General features: G+C 38.3%; 1 protein-coding gene across 3 annotated transcripts in view; it reads right to left on the bottom strand.

The window, feature by feature from the left end:
- The window catches only part of TDRD9 (tudor domain containing 9), an 83,995-nt gene that overhangs the window by 22,840 nt on the left and 40,833 nt on the right, over positions 1-20,322 (bottom strand). For all 3 annotated transcript variants that reach the window (XM_065838818.2, XM_065838819.2, XM_071809698.1), the window contains 13 exons: positions 18,806-18,909; positions 17,293-17,351; positions 12,222-12,276; positions 11,986-12,070; positions 11,258-11,315; positions 10,559-10,663; positions 8,492-8,589; positions 7,941-8,072; positions 7,085-7,247; positions 6,938-7,001; positions 6,382-6,445; positions 2,091-2,135; positions 1,107-1,160 (listed from right to left, as the gene is read on the bottom strand). In XM_065838818.2, the coding sequence (XP_065694890.1) occupies positions 1,107-1,160; positions 2,091-2,135; positions 6,382-6,445; positions 6,938-7,001; positions 7,085-7,247; positions 7,941-8,072; positions 8,492-8,589; positions 10,559-10,663; positions 11,258-11,315; positions 11,986-12,070; positions 12,222-12,276; positions 17,293-17,351; positions 18,806-18,909 (1,086 nt within the window). The remainder of the gene's footprint in view (positions 1-1,106; positions 1,161-2,090; positions 2,136-6,381; positions 6,446-6,937; positions 7,002-7,084; positions 7,248-7,940; positions 8,073-8,491; positions 8,590-10,558; positions 10,664-11,257; positions 11,316-11,985; positions 12,071-12,221; positions 12,277-17,292; positions 17,352-18,805; positions 18,910-20,322) is intronic.

The following is a 20,322-nucleotide window of genomic DNA, read 5'->3' as shown; positions in this document are numbered from 1 at the left end:
GTGGTAATATTAGCAACAAAGCCCCACAAATTTTCAGTGTATCTCAGAGACCTACAGAATTAGCAAATAATACTAGAGGTCTCTTAAAAAAAATGTTAAAAATATGTTTAACGGCTAATAATTTTACACCACTTTGTAGGATGGAAAATTAGTAATATGTAAGATATGAGAGGTCAGGCTAAGATGTTTATTCTAACAAAAGAAAAACTCCTTTTGTCTATAAGCTAGCAGTTCGCGACTGTTTCTAACCCCAACTTCTGAGCTAAGACCATACTGGATGTGTCACTCCTAGGGGCTCCACCATCTCTCCATATTGTCAATTATGGCAATTAACAAGCAACTTAAATAGTCCATCCCTCCCAGGTACGGTAGCATAGAGGGTGTTGGTCTCTTCTCCCAAGTAGCAAGTGACAGGACAAGAGGAAATGGCCTCAAGCTGCGCCAGGGGAGGTTCAGATTGGATATTAGAATAAATTCTTCCTGGAAAGGGCTGTCAGGCATTGGAACAGGCTGCCCAGGGAAGTGGTGGAGTCACCATTCCTGGAGGTGCTTAAAAAAGCATTCAGACAAGGTTCTTAGGGACAGGGTTTAGTGCCAGACTTAGGTTAGCTTATGCTTGAACTCAGTGACCCTGAGAGTCTCTTCCAATTGAAATGATTCTATTCTGTTTGGCCATATTGACATATAAATGATTATCTGAAGTCCACTCTTCACTAGAATGCACACAGGGCTTTTTTAACATTATAATTATTTTCCCCACCTCTTTCCTTTCTTTGAAAAGTACATAAATGGTGTCTCTGCAACCTCTTGAGAGAAAACAGACGATCGGGGGAAATGCTGCCCAAACATTTGCTCACTATGACCATAGCTAACAAAGCTTCTGCCTCATCTGTCTTAAATTGTACCTGGAGTCCTGATATTCTCTGACAACTCCAAACAGTACCATCTCTTCTCCCCCAAAGAAACAAAACCTAAAAATTTACAGTTCATTTAAAGAAAAGATTTGATAGATACATAATACAGAAGGCATGTACAAGATTTTAACATTTGTAGAAAATAAGGAAAGTTAGGTCATTCCGCTTATGAAAATGATTATTTCATCTTACCTCTCTGAGTTTCTTGATATGAATACCATTTGATCGACCCCATTCAAGCTCTTCCTGGAAAAGAACGTGAAAACATAAACACAAAAATTGTTAAACTTGTTTCTTCTGCTCCTAGTAAGATTTCCCTCATATTCTTCTGTGTAGACACAAGCAACAGTTACATACAGTGATGGAAGAACTTAATCTGATTTCACAGCTTTCTTTGTGTCCATATCAATCAAGTATGGTGACATGCATGAAAATATAAGATAATTATATATTTGACTAATGAACAATACTTCGGTTATCACCAGTGCAGCTGTGGGTCGTCTAAATTTTTCATATAAAGCCACACGTCCAACTACTCTGTGTTGCTACTACAGAACACTTTAAGATGGACACTCCTTCCAAAAAAACAGAACTTTTTTAACTGGATGCATAATTCTATCAGATTCCGGCCATCTTGGCTACTCATTGTAACTCAGTGTATGTTACACACAGGTGTTCTTAAAGCATATAATGCTCTGAAAGAAGCAGAAAAATAAAGAGTTTTATCTTTTACATACAAGAGAAAGACTGGAGGCAGCTATTGTGTGCATACTACTGTTTTTTGTAACTGATGCACATAAGATGTTTCATCTTTCAGGTTCTTTCTAGGGGGGAGGTGGGAGATTTGTGTGCTGTTTAAAAAAAAAAGAGATACTTATGTATATGTATTAAAATATTTCTTTTAAGTACAGCTCAATTTCCCTTTTCAGGTTGGATTTCAAACCCTCTGGCCATTGTTGATCCATCTGTGAAAGGGACTACATAATGGATTGCCTTCAAATACTCAGCACTGGATACAAAGACTCATGTTCTCTGAAACCCTATGCTTCTATTTATTTGTGAAAAATCATAACTCTTATAAAGGAGGATTGCTAGCAAAAACTCCTTACTAAGAATATAAAATAGTCCAGTACTGAAGCTACCAACCTTAAATAGAAGAAATAAAGTTTAACTAACCTTGGGATGTCTCAGCTCCCCTCTTTGTCTGCAGTCCTGCCATGCCTAAGAAAGAAATGGTGTAGTATTCAGGCACCAACTGTAGTCTTTTAACAATAATTATTACAAATATTAATGTGACATTTAAAGCTATGAAGTTTTTTCCATACTATACTGAAGGTAATTTTTGACACTGATTTAAAAACTAGAGACTACAAATATTTAAGCACCAAAAAGTATAATGAAATCTGGATCACAGTAGTTCAGGTTGGAAAAGACTTCTTCAGGTTCCAACATCCCACAAAGCAGGGCCAACTTGGATCAGGTTTTTGGGGATATTGTCTATAAAACCGTGAGTAACTTTGACTGACTTCACAGCTGAATCTGCTCTGAGCAAGAGACTGACCTACAGACCTCCTGAGGTCCTTTCCAGCGTTAATTATTTAATGATTTTAGTTCAGTAAGATACATAATACAGAAGGCATTGCCTTCTGGTGGCCGGTGGCTTCCTAAGCAGACATAAATATTTCTCACTCTTATGAATAGTCTTACTCTATTTTGTTGCACATGGGCAAGAACTCTGTGTCTTCGTTTGCTCATATGTGAGCACATCAAGAGGTGTGGCTGTAAAATGTAATTCTAAGAAAGCATCACTGGAGGGCTGAAGGCACCGTAGGGCTATAAATGTTGTACCACTCCATGCTAAAGAACAAGAATTGCTGTAGGAAGACAACTATTCTGCCTCCAAGTCAGCTTAGAGGTTATGGCATGCCATGCTGCATCTACAGACTGAAAAGGAGTTAAAACACCACTGGATAAACTGCAATTACATACTCTGCCTCAAACCTGCCATCAGATCCTGCAACAAAATTGGAAACACAGTATTTAAGTCACTCCATTTCTGGATATAGCTTAGAGATTCTGGATCTTGGCACATTCCAAAAGCAAACCAGGAATATTATGTTCCAAGGCTTTAAAGGAGTTAAGTCATGATTTGTGTTGGAAGAGGTAAAGCAGCCACCTGATAACACAGGCTATTCACCTAGTTTTCTGAAAGGAGAGGGACTGAGTATTAAAGCACATGCAAACACCTTGGATGCTTTGATTTGATGCTGAAATAAAGCAGGCTACTTTCACAACCTTTCTTTTCTCCTTGCTTTGAGACAAAAGTAAGTGAACTGACTGACTCAGATACAATTCTGACATGGATGCCTCCCAGAAAACAGGGCTGGAAGAGAAATTAACATACCCAGCATATTAATGAAAATAATTTCATTTTTAGGCAGCAAATCTGTGACAGATGCCTGCAGAATCTACTTCTTCTAGTTTGACAGCAAGCAACCTCACAGTACAATTTTCCAGTTTACTGTGGGCACAGCTGAATTGCCAGACTGCATTCCCCTACCTTGACTGAGGCTGTCTGATGTGCTGATTTTAAAGAATGCTTTTGACACCCACCACTTCCATACCCAAGCCTTATATGTCAGAAAATAAACGCCACTTACATTATTTTTTCTTTTGAAAACTCTCTCTTTTTTTTTTTTTAAATCGTATCACTCAGACCAGGCTGATTAGCCTTTACTTCTCCAGATCCTTCTCTTTCTCTGCCAAAGCTATGACCTTTTCCAATTCAATGAAAACTTTCCATAAGCAAGGGCTTAAAAAAGACATGCTAGTGATTCACAGAACTCAGCCTACCCTGGAAGAAATTAACCTAAACCAGGGAGTTTGAAAACAAGTTCTTTCCCTGTTCTTTTCCAACAGCCATTCAAAACATAAAACTTCCACATCACTCACACATAGAGCTTCCTACACAGTGTCTGTTTGAATGTTTGTGTTTATTCTCTAGGACACCACACTGGTTTATAGCAATAACACCTTCATATTACCAGGACATGAGGGAAATATTGTATAGAGCAGAATAAGAGGAATTCAAAAAAAGATGATGCTTGAGCCTCAGGATCAGTGGGTACACGTGGCATACGTGCCTGTGTACGTGCCTACTTTATGAATTCTGACACCAGAATACAGAATAACAAATCAGTTCTCACCAAAGCGAAAAGAGGCCAAAATACACAAAATGGAATAAATCTGCAGTTGAAGATTTTAGAGTCTCCACAAGATTACAGAATATGTCAGACCATCCATAATGTAAAATGCTGGATTTTGAATAGTCAGTTCCTCTATCAGCAAGAAATCTCTGCTGTGCTGGAGCAGCCCCACTGGCAACAACTGCAGGGACTGAGCCCTGTCCACGGTGCTGGGCACCGAGAGCCCTGTCCACGGTGCTGGGCACCGAGACCCCTGTCCACGGTGCTGGGCACCGAGACCCCTGTCCACGGTGCTGGGCACTGACCGCCCCACAGCACAGAAACATCACATTTGGACAGAATAAAGAATTACAAAGTCAAACCTATGAACTCTGGAGAAAAGACGCCAAACTCATTCTGTACAAGAATTTACCAGCCTGAACTGCCCTCGGTTAGAGGGGAGCTACCAGTATCACTGCATTTTCAGCATTTTATTTTTATTACGACAGAGGGATAAATGCCACAGAAAAACTGTAAAATTAATGATAAAAATACAACAAAAGCTGTGGAGTTATCCTAAACCAGAATTTCCTGTGATTATCAGTGGATTGCCTACAAAAAAAAGCACAGTAAAAGGAAAGCTACAGTCAGTCATTTTGGAAAAGACAGACAGTCATCAGGTTATTAACATTCCTAGCTTGAGACAAAACACCTCAGTCCTGCTTTGGGTTGACACTAACAATCCTTCACAAAAACTGCAAGCCCACAAGGATAAATAAGAAGACCTGAAGCAAAACAGTACAGAGAAAAGAGAGAACCTGCTATAACTTGTAGTGTAGCTTTTAGCCAGTGGAATGAAGCAAGTTCACACCACAACAGCTCAGTGTGATTTTGCAGCCATCAGTATTTGCCTCAACTAAAGAATGTCCCTGTGTAAATCTGTTCTTTTTGAAACAGGACATTGTCCACACAAATACTATTGGCAAAAGATGAAATTTCTTTCCAGAACTAGTAAGAAACACTCTGGAAAACCTAGAATACACTCTTCCTTATTGGAATTTTATCCTGATTACTGCTAATTGAGCAAAGCATAGGAAACAAGCTTACCTGTCTAGATAAGTTAATAAATATTTGAAAAATTGTTTTTTAAAAAAATAATCATATTTTAATTCAATGGCACTTGAACACCTCCAAGGCTGATGAAAAGCATTTTGCCCCCCAAAAATGGTATTTTTCTAAAAAACATTGGCTTATTAGGAAGCAGAACTCATTATGATCAAAGACATTCCTGAACCACTGAAGGTTGTATCTCTCAGTATCTATAACTTGGAAGACATAGGCTTGGGTAAATACAAATTTCTTGCTGCCCATGACAGGGCTTTTATCATTCCCTCCTAAAAACATCTAGAGACAATTGGGGAAGAAGTCTTGAAGCAAAGCACATGTATATAAAGTATTAAGACCCATGAAAATAAACTAAGCAGATCTTTAAAAGAAGCACGAGAAGACACAGTACCAGTAAGTATTACAGTTCAGAAGACTTCAGTCTCATAACCAGATTTGTAACAGCTGCAGTGGGATCCTCAGGAGCACACAGAGAGCAGATATGCTGCATTAGAAACTTGTTCAGTACCTCATGTCATTATTGTAATTCCAGAAACTTCGTTCTGCTGACTGGTTAGCCACCAGTTCTTCTGTTGGAGGCAATGAGACATCAATTCTATAGTAGCTGGAATGACATGGGTAAACCCTCCTGGATCAGAAAGAATCTGCCTCCCCATGTAAAACAGCTCCTTGATTGAATGGATCACACGGGGTCAGGAGAACCTGAGCCTCTCATTTCTGTCTTGTTCAAAATCTGCTCCTACTTCCAGAAACAGAAGACTGAGATAAGCAGTATGCTCCCACTCTTTCTACATTCCTGCTGTTCTCTATTCTGCTTAATAGAACAAATATCTTGGAAAGCCATAGGAGACGGAAAAGTAGGGAATATACCCAGAAACTGAGCTTTGCAACCCATTTTTACCCATTTCTTGCTACCTTACTTTGGTGCAAACTTGCGCAGCACCTTCACAGTGGTAAAAATTAACTCATCAGAACTAGTAGTGTTACACAGTGGGACAGCCTTCAGAAAGTATCACTAAATAGCTAGGAGTAACCTGAAGGTTTTAGCAACTTCGAACAACTTTGAAGCTCAAATGCTGCTCTGATCATAAACAGGTGAGCAGCTCTGTCTTTGCCTATCAAATTTCACTGGAAGACAAGCTGCAAAGACAACTTACCTTAAACGCATTCACAATTGCAATACAGTCACTCTTACTATTCCCAGCAAAAAACAGTTTGTTCCTAGAAAAACAAGTGGCATTATCAACAATATTTTTTTCAAATATCGAATGTATTATACAGCTCAGAATGCTACACTATTAGCACCTTCCAGGACTTCAATAAACAAGGTCAATATATTTACTCATAGTTATTTGCTCTTGTTCACAGCTCCTTGCTGAAGGTAAACTGTCTGAGCAGGACAGGAAGGATTATTTCATTTATTGTTTTAAAAACCATTTTGATGAGACACTGTGCCACATGTTCAGATCAGAAAGGAAAAGCTGAAGAATAAGGTCTTGTACTCAGAAAAGGATGAGTGAGTTCTGTGATATTAATTAGTTCACAGGTAAATAGATTTCAGTATCTCAGTTGCCCTGGAAAAGCTTCTTTTAGCACTGCTTGGCACCTTGACAGAAAATCAGACTCATGACATGAAAAAAATATACTTAGTGGTCACCCTACTCCTCTGCCCCCAAAAGCAGTCAGGAAGTTGTAAAATATGTAGGTTAATACCTGTATCCATCGACATGCTGTTTGAAACACGCTACAAAAAAACTCCGCAAAGAGAGTGCTGCAGCTGCAACAAAACCAAATCAAAATTAAAACCTGCAAATCGCTTGTTTTTAGATAAATGTTCTCACATGTTCTTCGTTCAGTTACCTATAATAAGGCATTCTTCCAAGCACCTGAAGACATGCCCAAGGACTATCAGTTTTCCAAGATGCAGATCCACTGGCAACTGTGCCAATACCTTTCCCATGAAAGTCAGCTCACCATCATGTGGATTTTCTTCTGTTTGCACGCAAGTTGTAAGCGCTCCCAGCTAGAGAAATGAAAATATATTCACTTGTAAGAGTTGAAGTAAATATAAGACCAGCTTGTAAGAAGACAAGAAGTAATTACCTCCAGGCAACACAATAATCAGTATCAAAACTGTAATTAAGTTGAAGTTCTTAAACAAATTTTAAAAGCCCAGTATTTTGAAACCAAAGCTTCTACTACATATCCTGGACATAAAAAGAGTCACCACAGAGAAATGCAATTTCTTATGCACTTTGGAAAATAAAAAGTTTAATGCGATAAATGTTCTACTCCATACGAACTTTATAATTGAAAAGCAAAATCACCAGCTTCTTTGTACAGGTCAGAAGGGGATCTTCAAGCTGACCCCTATTTAACATAAGGTGTAAGAGTGTGATCTTGCTAACTTATTAATAAAAAATTTCTGTTACAGAGTTCAAGTTCTCAGGTTTTTTTCTATTTTTTCTCACCACAGATTCTAGTTCACAAACAGTACCAATACTCCCTGATGAAATTATAATCCTGTTTTAACAATGTAACTGCAGAAATTATGCTGAAGAGGACCGTAAACAACAGCCAACGTGAGAAAAGATTCTCTAGACACAGTGCCCACTTCAGATTCCAGTTAAGGCTACTACTACCTTAAATATCAAGAAAAACAATTCTACAGTGCATTTTTATTACCTTGATTTTACCACATTAAAGGTATGCCTACCTCTTTCAGCTGAAGTATAGTGCGTTCAATGTCACGTATACTGGGTGGAGAAAGAGCTGTTGCCAGCAAGGCTTTTGGGGCCCCCATATCAAGCTTCTTTATTTTTAAGACTGTAGTTCCCAATGGACAACGCTGAAGGGAAGACAATGTTATTGTTACTTTCCCTCCCATGGGAAATGTGACAAAATCTTTTATATGAAAAATAAGTTACAAGTTTACAATTTAGTAAAACTTAAAATTAATTTTGTGTAACTCAGGATATTTTTCTTTTGAACAGGCTGCTTATTTCTAGTTCACACGCATTCTGCTGCTATAATGCATCTCTCCTCTATGAAGAAAACTACGTGGAATGCTCTTTGTCAACTATTTATCAGTGTGAATTCTATTCAGTGTTACAGTTACTAGTAACTATCCAAATCATACACTGTCTTGAGGAAAAGTAAAACTTATTTTTATTGTCTCTGCTATGACTATATACGCTAAAAAAAAAACCAAAACCAACAAAACAACAACAAAAAATCCCACAACTTAATGTTCCCCAAAAGTCTTACCAGTATCTCAGGTACTGACTTCTCTGGAATAAAGTCTGCCCAGAACTCCCTGTATACAAGCCTGTAACAATACCCTTTGGAAACACGTCCAGCACGACCTTCACATAAAAGAACAAATCACCAGTTTGCAAACTGTCCATGTTTCAGTCTGTTCAAAAAACCATCCATGTACAAGCCTTCTGGGCAGCTGAGCAGCACACAACAGCTGATGCTGCAGGCTGACCAGTATCCTGCTCTCTTGATGTTGACACTGGAGACATTCTCTCTATGCTCTTCAACGTAAGGACTGGATGAAATAATTTTCCTTCCATAGCAGCAGGAACTAACAAAAGAGTTACTTAAGTAGTTCAATCAAATACCTCTTTAACTCCCCGCAAATCAGCATCCATCTTTCTCAGCTGAAAAGATGTAACAAACACTGTACTAAAATACACTTCCTCAAAACCAGGAAAAGGCAACTCCTATCCAATATAAATTTAATATTGATAAATATGTCAATGCAAGTTTTAGCATACCCCCAAACGGAAGATTCTACATGCAGAGTAAATACAATTTGCATTTTTTCACTCAATAAATACACTTGAATTTCCTGCTTGACTCCATACCTAGCAAAAAAATCCCTCTATAAACAACTTTTAAGATACCATGATGAAGAGCAAAACATCTTTATGATTTACTATTTATAGGAAACACACTGATTCAGAAAGTCTATCTGGAGGTCCGTGGTGGAGCAGAGATCCACCTGCAGCCCATGGAGGACCCCCACACCGGAGCAGGTGGATGCCCGAAGGAGGCTGTGACCCCATGGGAAGCACACACTGGAGCAGGTTCCTGGCAGGACCTGAGGCCCATGCAGAGAGGAGCCCAGGCTGGAGCAGGTTAGCAGGCAGGACTTGTGACCCTGTGGGGGACCCACGCTGGAGCAGCCTGTTCCTGAAGGGCTGCATTCCACGGAAGGGACCCAGGCTGGAGCAGTCTGTAAAGAACAGCAGCCTGTGGGCAGAACCCGCACTGGAGAAGCTCATGGAGAACTGTCTCCTGTGGGAGAGACCCCACGCTGGAGCAGGGGAAGAGAGTGAGGAGGAAGGAGCAACAGAGACCACACGTCCTGAACTGACCACATCCCCCATTCCCTGTCCCCCTGTGCTGCTCTGGGGGAGGTATAAAAACTGGGAGTGAAGTTGAGCATGGGAAGAAAGGAAGGGTGGGGAGAAGGTGTGTTTAAGATTTGGTTTCATTTCTCATTACCCTACTCTGATTTGATTTGTAATAAATTAAATTAATTTCCCCAAGTTGAGTCTGTTTGGCCTGTGATGGTAACTGTAGAGTGATCTCTCCCTGTCCTTATCTTGACCCACAAGCCTTTTGTAATTTTTCTCCCCCATCCACCTGAGGAAGGGGCAGTGACAGAGCAGCCTGGTGGCACCTGGAGCCCTACCAATGACACAAGCTGTGATTGTGAAGTTCTCATAGTATCAAAAACTAGGATACTTTTATAGCTAAAAGATGTCACTGTTGTTAATTTTACTACTCTTTTTGAATCAAAGTAAAACATTTTGCTATTTAAGACTATAGTCTGACTAGAAGAGCTGATATGAAATCTTATTGACCCTTTGGTACAAACGCTGGTCTACACTAGAAACACTGCTGTGGATATTTCAACTGATTTAAGAATGACAAATAGACCTGAAAGTTTCTTTCACTTCTGAAACTCACACATAGTTAAATATCTAGCACTACCTACCTCCCCTTTTTAAAAACAAACCCTGATAAAAAAAATTACTGTTAAATAAGAAAGAAACCTCATAAGTTTAATGGTCCATGAATTTTACATTTTTCAATAAAATACAAAATGTTCATCTGGAAAAATACTTGAGCAAAATAAAAGATTCAGGCATAATTCTTTAATCACGTTTTAATATCCTGACATGGTAAGGAACGACGTTTTTCTAAACTATTAATGCAAAAATAATCTATGTTTTTACTGTTATAAAATGAAAAGTAACACAGAATTCTCCATGAAGGTTAGCTTCTAAAATTCCTTTCCATTACCTGTTTTCATCTTACCTTTTCTTTGATTACAGTTTATTTTAGATGCCCAGCAAAGTCTCAGACTTTGGTAATTAGTTTCCTCATCACAAACCAAAGTTCTAGTTAAGCAGAAATCTATCACTGCAAATAAGAAAAAAATAAATCTAGTATTATTACAGGACAATTTATCCTCATGGCATTGGAAAAAATACTGGTTGATTTTGTGTTATCAGAAAAAGAAAGTTTCAATTATTTGAAAACTTATAAGGAAAACACAAGATTTATAAACAACCAGACACAGGACACTCTGAATACTTGTAAAACTGCAAATGGGTTTTAACATAAATATAACAAACAGTTAGTGGAGATGACAAGCATTAAAAAGTAATAATTTCTGCATTTGGACATTCTATATCAGAATTTGCTTAATCTGATGCAATTGTTTTAAAATATAGTTAGAATGTGAATAAAAAGGTACTTGTGACATGAGGTCTGATTCTGCTTGTTATTGCATATACTTTTTTCTCCCTTCAATAAAGATTAGAATCAACAACTCAGTAGCTCTACTCTTCGTTAATATATTTGGATTTAAAACTGTTGTTGTGAAAGAATCCAAAACTGTCAAAATTAAACTCCAAGAGGAAAGTTTTGTAAAACCATGACATTTTATGGAGGTTTAGGCTGGCACAAATAAGGAAAACAGTACAAATGTGTATCCACAATCAGATGACTTACCATACTTAACATCTGGAACTGTTACAGAGCTCTCAGCTATGTTTGTAGATAAAATAATCTGAGTTTTCAAGAAAAAAAAGCAACAAATTAATAAGGAAAATATTACATGAAAAATCCAACTTGCTATGAAGAAATATAAACGTAATGGCAACACAGTACTTCTGCTCTGCACATAAAAAAGCAATATAACACAAGAAAACGTGTATTTGCATTTCCCAAGATTGAAAAGCATAATAAAGTAGAATAGTATATGACAACATAGAAGAAGAAGAGAAATATTTCCTTATGCCTTCGTCGTAACAAAACATCACACTATGAGCAGTGATAAAGAAAACCAAGACACTAGTGAAAATGCGGGGTACAAAGCAGGTGAGAGACGCCCACGCTAGGGGACTACTTTGCCATGCAGTACCCCGGCAGCACACCACCCTCACCCAGGTGCAAGAATAGACATGCATGAACTATTCTGAAGGAGAAAAATAGCATCACACAATAATTCAAGGATAATTTCCTGTTACTGCACTTCTTTTGAGGTCTAACACCAGTTAAAGCAACAGTTTGGTAAGAAAGACAATCAGTTCACATCTTGAAAAAACGAAACTGCTTTGCCCTCACACAATAGCTTGAGCTGGCAGCGCTAACATGAATTTATACACATTATTATTTGCTATTATTATTTTAGCAAAAGGTTTCACACACTTAATAAAAAATGATGCAATAGTATTTACTTTTCTGTAGCCAGGAACTGTAGCCAAAAAGACATTACTTTGTTCCTCTAATGTCACGTGCGAGTGAAGTGGGTACACTTGCCACCTAAAGAAAACATATTAGTGAAATATTTACTGATGCAAGAACCTAAATAATGACACGTCTGTGCTAAATCATATTATGTACTTCAAACTCATACAGCTGAAGTATTCATGTTCGAGTTTAATTGATCTGAAACAAATGCTGTCTAACTTACCTTTTGTTAAACATATTTGAGAGACGTGAGTGCATGCTGGTTATTTCATTCATACCTATGGAAAAAAGTAATCAAGAGATTGTTTTCGTTTTAGTAATCACTAATAATTCTAAAACTAGCTCTCACACCTACTTAAATTCTTAATTGACTTTCATTATTACCTCCTTTTAACCATATAATAAAACAGCAGAAGAGTTAAATAGTAAATGTAATAATGAGTTACCGCAACACTGAGCCATTTTCCAAGGGTCATTTTGCATAATTTTACACTTCCTGAAGTGGCAATATCAGGCCATCTGCCAGTGTCCCATTATTAGGCCTTGTTTTAATTCCTTACCACTGGTAACACTCACCGCATGTGGAATGTCTGGTTTAGGATAAATTTGGGTATTTCTAACAAAACATTTTGCTTTCAAAAGCAGGGCCGAGAGGAAAAAGAAATAAAGCTACCTATTTCTGTCTTAGCCATCTTCCCTTTAGCAGTTCAAGTGCCTGTTCTCTGTAGCACAGATATCACATCTGCCAGGGGAAATCTTACAATTAAGGGATTTTTGCTGTCTTCCTAAATGACTCTACAGGCTTAAGCCTTTCTGAGAAGCCTATTTTACTTCTTACTGAGGTTGCAGTTCCAAAAGCCTCGTTTTCAGAAATCTGTCCAACACTGGGCTTCCCTGGTTGGATATTAAAACCAAAATTACTCTGTAACTGCAATACAGGATTACTGCAATTTTCAGTGAGGCTAAATGTAGTTTGAGTACCTGGATGTGAAAGTTCCTGCCCTCCTCAGATGACTGTTACTTCAGAGGTGAGAAGGAAGGAAGACAAATGCAAGCAGAGGAAGAGAAATATCTTCAGGAAAGATGAGAAGAATAATTTAAATAAAAAATGAGAGAAAAGATGGATATGTGGTGGGCTGGAAATCACAATCGAGTTAAGGTAAGCAAGGAAAAAGGGCTAGAAAGCAAGAAACTGAGGCAAGGAAAAACAGATTCAACCAAAAACCCACACCGTCATTACACAAGGTTGGCTGGGAAAAGGATGTGCAGGGGAACATGGAGATTAGTCAGCTATTTGAGTTAGAAAGACTGAAACTGGAAAATGAGGGGAGGTAACTATAGCTAAAGGAAATAAAAAGTCAGGGTTGGGGGAGAACAGGTGAGTAGGAGGAAGAAAAAAAAAAAAAAAATGGTGGGGCAGCCAGGGGAAGATTAAAAAGTTTCAGAGATACGCTTTGTGTGAGGCCACTACAGAGCAAAGCAATGTCATTAGAACCTATAAAGGACAGCCAGGAACCCTAATTTACATCACAGCTCAAGAGAAGTAAGAGTACTTGAGAACGCAAATAACGGGCCAGATAACAAACGACTGACTAGCACAATAACAAAACAATTACCAAAGCTCTAAACAGAACAACTTCAGCACCATAGAGAAACCTTGCAGACTGGGCAACACAAAACCAGTGCCACTCCTAAAACACATGTCTGTTCATGAACTAGAGCCTGTAATCGAAGATACACAGAACACAAGAACACCACAAGACGGTCCAGTAGAACACAGCCTGCCAGACATACCTGATCCCACGCGATCAACTGTCCCACTGCTCAACTGTCTCACGCCTCCCATTTGCCATACTGCCTGGTTACGTATCTGAGTAAGACACCAAGGCCTGACTCCAATTTATGTTTAAAAACAAGAGAAGTGTGATCTGTGATTAGGAGAAGCAGATGCTACACAACCAATATTAACAGTAATTATTAATTAACCCAGTAATTACTAACTAGACACAGCAGGCAGTATCTACTGCCAGTTCTGGAAGGGACAAGAGTGGACCATGAGACCTACAGAACAAAAGGCTGCCACTAGGAGAGACATCTTGGAATGAGAAGGTAACTAGTAACAAAATGTGGCAAACATATCAGGACAATAAGGAGCATGGACAAGTAAAATAGAAAATATAAAACAGACAAAGAGATTGCCACAAGTAGAACAGATAAAAGCTTAAGACAGTAAGAACAGAATCCCTTTAAAAGAAAACCCTAAAGCAGGGGTATCAAACTCATTTTCACCGGGGGCCACGTCAGCCTCACGGTTGCCTTTAAAGGGCCAAATGTAATTTTAGGGCTGCATAAATGTAACTACTCCTACATTTATACAGCCCTAAAATTACATTTGGCCCTTTAAAGGCAACCGTGAGGCTGACGTGGTCCTCAGTGAAAAACAGTTTGACAGCCCTGCCCTAAAGCTTTAAGCCATGTAATTGGTGCCATCAGCCAGTCCATGTAAAGCACAGAAATCACGCCATCTCCATCTTTTACAAGCTCCTGAGGTAGGACGACAACCCAATGTTTCTTTCATTTAGCCCTTCAGCTAGTCTGGCAGAAGCATGTTTTGTAGTTGAAGATGTTACTCAATGATCATACAGTCACCACACTCTTTTTCCAATTAGTTTTTTAAAAGGTCTAAAGAATTATACATCAAGGTATATGCTCAAGAAACATTAAGGTTGCCATGGTAAAGCATTGAAACTAAAAAATGCCAGAATTAAGACTGGTTATGCAAACTTAATGCAGCTCACTGGGAACATATTTATGCATAAATGTTAAAAAAGTCACTGCACAGTTTAACACGGCATTTTGTATCATTGCCGAGGGTTTAGATTGCAGGGTGACAATCAAACCCTGGCAGATGTATTGTTAACCTCCTCTCTTCCCCCCCCTTCCCTCTTTTGCCCCTCCTTCTCCCCCCTTCTCACTCAGGATGGGCAATTGGGAGGGAAAGAAGGACAGAGAGAAGAGAGTTGGAAAAATTAAAGATGTTTTACTAATGCTACTAATAAGAACAGAGAAAATAATACAAAATATACAAAACCAATCTCGAAAGTCTCAGCAACTGCAGAGCCAGCACCCAAAGTCCTGGATTGGACTCTGCAGCCAACCGGAGCTGGATTCAGTCTGTCACTAGGCCTCAGTTCACAAGGACAACTAGCAAGGTCCTCTCCTAATGTTGGCCATAAGGAAAAGGCACAAGATCCTCGTGATCTCCCACTTTTATATGAAGTATTCACGTGAATGGAATGTTATACACATTCGGTCAGTTTCTTGGTCACCTGTTTCTCGTTGCCACTCTCGTGAGGTGCCCATCCATACTTATCAATAACTTTGGATTCCATTGCTAGGTTTACCAAAACATGTATCTGGTTCTCCAGGAAAATGCAGCTAATATGAAAGCTTTAGCTGACAGGCAAATTCACTAAAAGAGAAACTTGGTTTTTAACAAAACCAGGACAATCATGTAGTACCTCAGGATGGACTAGTGTCCACGCTACCCGTCCCTGGTTCCACTGCCTGTGCATTTCCTTCTAGCCCTTTAGTTTGACCAGCACGTCTCAACTCAGACATGTCGGCCTCTTGGCTCCCTCTCCTGATTTCTTACACCTGGGGACTGAGAGTTCTTGTGCTCGATGGAAAGTGTCCTTAAAGATCTGCCAGCTCTGTCCTGCTCCCTTGTCCCAGATTTTTATCTATAAAGAATCAGACTCAGTGACACAAACAAACAAAAAAATTAAGCACTGAACAAGACAGGCAATTACAACAGGAAGGGAAAACATGGTACCCTACTCGAGACAGCTGCAGCTGCTCTGTGAAAGTGGATTCTGCCCCATCACCAAGTCCCACAATGGCAGTGAGCAAAAATCACTTAACAGTACTGCTCAGCACAGCACTGCTCCTTCTGGCTCCTGATGCCTACTAAGCTTGAAATGTCAATGAGAGTGTATTTCGAATGTACAAAATGCTATGTAATCGTAAGCACTCAAAAACTCTAGGCATCTCAAAACACTGTCCTAAATGTGGAGGTTATTTTTACCCAAATCTCTGTCTCAGCTGCCCTCTTGTAAACTAAGGGCTCTCTTCGCCTTTTCTCCAGTTCTGTATAAAGATTATTTGGGAAGAAAACTTCAAGAGGTATTTGCTAATCCTGTGTTCAAGATCAGTCTTGAGTATCAAGTTATAAAGCAGGCCAAAGCCAAACACTGAACAACAACAGTAAAAACCAAACCTGAGTACCTGTTCACTCAGAAAGCACGACCTACACAGTTTTCATAAATCTACCAAATGTATTTAAAGAAAAATCTTCATTCTATCAGTTGCAGTTTTAAGCCACCAGCATTAGCACCACAGAGGAAAAACAAAACCAAAATAACACCAAAATCCACAACCAATCAACACATCAAAGTGAGAGACAAAAAAAGACTTGGGAATTGAAAGTAACAAAGAATAATCTCAGCCTGAAACGAAGACTCAGAGGGGCTGCAGAAGTCTGAAAACACACCAAACAAACACCAGTGTGAGAGGCCAGAGGCAGCAGAGATCATTGTTCTACTTTATTAATGGCAAGCTAAAAAAGAATATGTGAAAGCACCAGGTAATGGGTTTGTGATGCTGGGGAAACTTAGGCTTCAGCCTAGTTACACAAAAATTATTGCATGATTGTTTAAGTAGTCATTCTTACTTGAACCCCTTAGCTAGATTTTAGAGGCAGTGTAAGATAACCTAGGTTTACTGTTCAAAGGAGACCAAAACCATATATAACCAGTTTTCTGATCACTATGTACTATGTTGCCCTGTGTGCTTTTAAGTGTTCCTACTACACCAACCAATGTACACAGAAAGAAAAAAGTGAATTTTAACTTTTACTACATCAATCTAAATAAAATCCAGGGAAGAGACTACAATACATGCAATATATAAGAAAACATCTCTAAAAGAATCCTAGGAACTTCATGCAATATTTAATAACTAATTTAAAAAACTGAGCAGCTGAATTTCTGCGAATTAACTGTAGAATTTATTTTATTACTGTAACTTCACTTCTCAAACACAGAAAGTCTTTCTTTTTGACTCACTGGTCTTTCAGTTATTGCCACGTTTAAATATGTTTGCAAGAAAAATCCCCCAACAGACCAACAAACCCCAGTTAAATGTGTGTTCAGTAAATCCTTGGAAGAAGCACCAGAAAAAGGCTTGTTAGACGACAAACATGGAAAAAGAAAATTATTAAGACATATACTCACCTGGTAAAAATACCAGCACAGTTCCACGTTCTGATGTAACACTCAAGTTTTTTTCCCCCCTAACAAGAATATGCAGTGTCATTAGTTTTACAATCATTGCCTATTTTATCACCCCAAGATACTTTATTTCGAAAGAACAAGCAGAACTGCACATTTTTGTAACATGTATTATTTAAACTTCCCAAAGAAATGGAATTCAAAACACTATTCACAACTACGCTTTCTGAAAAACACAGTATATAAAAATAGGAACTAGATCATTAGGTTTAGTTTTGTCTTCAAAATTATGTCAAAACAGAAACATTCTTATTTATCAATTAAATTAATCAAAATTAGGGTTACCAAAGATCTTAATATGAACAGGTGGTTTAGCACTGCAGAATCCTGTGCAAACTCTAAAATCACCTTAACATAATATAGAACTGATATCTTTGGTAGTAATATACTTTTCTTTTTTCATGCATCTTGAAAGTCTCTACTCTCAAACTATATGATGAACAGAAAGTACCATTTTAAATTGAAGGTTCATAACAGTGGATGTTTGTAATAGGCCATCTGCTACTTGAAAGCTGAGATGCTAATACTTTCGTGTTTCCTTATAAGATGCAGCTTATTAGTAAAAGGTGGTTTAATTTGGCTATTCTAAACCACAGTAAAACAGCTTAATTGAAAAGATAAAAATAAATAATCAAGAAAAAAAGCTCAGAAGTCACTATACATTTTTAAAAATAAGTTAGTGATAAGTTAGTGATAAATTTGTTGTATTTATGTACCTCCATCAACACTTTTACTTCAGTGGTTCACTCAATAACTGCTCAGGTGAGCTCAGGTAATACTTTCTTAACATTTCAAAGTTTATATAACACTAAATTTGGAAAAAACCCATAACGGTTGCAAAACAAAATGATTTCTTCAGCATACATTTATAAATTATTAGAATACATGGGAACAAAAACCCATTGCTAAAGTAATATGCACTCAGTGTTGGACCAAAACTGTAGAAGCAGCTTTACATTTTCAGATACTAAATATCAATTTGCAAAACACAGAGAGTAACACAAATTAACATTGACTTATTTCAAAAGACAGTAAGGCATTAGTACAGAACAGCCAGTGAAAATTAATGTCTAGTTTATATTCTTTTTTATGGCTTAACATATGCTTTAGTTTAGTACAAAACAGTACTTCTGGTTTTATTCTTCATATAAAATATGTTTAACTCTGGTCTGCAGTACAGAATCTAGTTTCCATTTGACATGGTTGGCTTCAGTGGTCACTTACACTCCAGGGCATGAAGTGTATTTCAAGAACACCAGGCATTCAGTAAAATGTAGAAGCAGTCTTAGCATGACTAGCCTGAGTAGAAATCACACGAATATATAAAATATAAGCAGAGATGCAAAGAAAATTAAGTCACCACTAATAACTATAATACATGGGCTGCTGCTGTGCCTTAATCAGTGTCTCGTTTCCCCCAAAGAACACTGATTCCAGACCTTGAACTGTATCTTACCTATTGTTCTTCATCTCCAACTCATCAAATGACTGAATCAAAGACACTGCTACGTCATACATTTCTCTTGCTATCCATGGCTCCTCAGTTCTTTGAGAAGGAAGCTGTGTGGAGAAGAAAGTATTGAGGTTAACACAGTGTAACAGTCTAAAAGACTGTAGATCATGTACACGTGTTGATTTGTCAAGTGCTTTTCAATTAAAACTGACCCAGCACAGAAGCTGTACAAAGAAGTACTTAATCTGGAGCATTCATTACCTTCTGAATAGACATTTCTCTTCAAACATCCTTACCATTCCAATGCTAAAGAAACACTTCTGATGTTTACCTACTTTAGATACACACCAGCCCACACTCCATCCCCTAACGTTTGCAGGACACACTCCTGATCCAGAAGCATTAAGCAGGGGAGATGAACCAGAACCCACAGAAACAGGATGAGACTGTGAGGGGTTTGTATAAGGCAGCACAATCCTTCTCTCATGTGCTATAACGCAGGTATCTACCTAATTGCCAAATAACTCATGTACCTCCTTCTCATTTAAATTGTCTCTGCATTGAATGGATCTTGAGTTTTAGGTCAACCCTGCCAAAGAAATATGGTTCTGTTGTACACAATATAACTGTGATGAGTCATATCTACACAATTTTCTAGTATTCTGACACAAACTCAAAGGTTTCATATTTAACAGCACAAAGCACCAAGTCTTCAGAACAAACACAAGAACTTAATCACATTTCAGTTTTAAAAAGAAAATGCATAGCGAAATAGAAATACTCTGCGAATGGTCTACAGTATTACACATTTTCTCCTTGTAGGAAAACGGCTCTTGATCATTGCTCATCATTCGTTCTCAGGGTTTCTCCTCATTCTAGAGGAAACTCTTTACTGGACTTTCATAGTTTAACCCCAGCCAGCAAGTAAGCACCACACAGATGCTCGCTCACCCCTCCTATCTCTCACTTTTCCAGAACTGTATTACAGTGTAATCTGCCCTCTACACACTTCAAATGATTAGAAATCCTACAGTCAAACTGTGATTCTCCCCTCCATGTTATGACTTTGAAGTTCTTTCCTCTTCCCTCTCTCCACCCTCAAGTGAAATATTTTATTTACTTTTATGTTGAAATCTAACACTTTAAGTCAACCAAGCTTTTCCCAAGAAAAATAACAGGTTCAAGTGATCAGCCTCTGCATTCTCTCTCTGCAGGTTGTGTGTGTATGCTTTAAGAAATCATATTTTCTCACTAACAAACCTCCATTTTTACATTTATGCTCAACCAAGTATTTCTCCTAGCCTATCAGTGCCATTCACCTACCGCTTGATACACAAAAATAGTATTTTAGCATTCAAATATATCTTTATTTCAGCTTGGACTTCCCTTTGACTTTTAAGGAAGAGTACCAGTATTCAAGTGACAGTGAAAACAGAGCATTTGTGCTTTAACCGTAACGCTCCTTAAGAACTGGACTGCATGATAACAATAGAAATGCGGTAGGCAGTATTAATTGGTAA

This window comes from Patagioenas fasciata, chromosome 5 (genome assembly GCF_037038585.1).
Source record: "Patagioenas fasciata isolate bPatFas1 chromosome 5, bPatFas1.hap1, whole genome shotgun sequence".
NCBI lineage: Eukaryota > Metazoa > Chordata > Aves > Columbiformes > Columbidae > Patagioenas > Patagioenas fasciata.
Note: the sequence above shows the minus strand (reverse complement) of the source record. Positions and strands in the feature narration are given on the sequence as shown.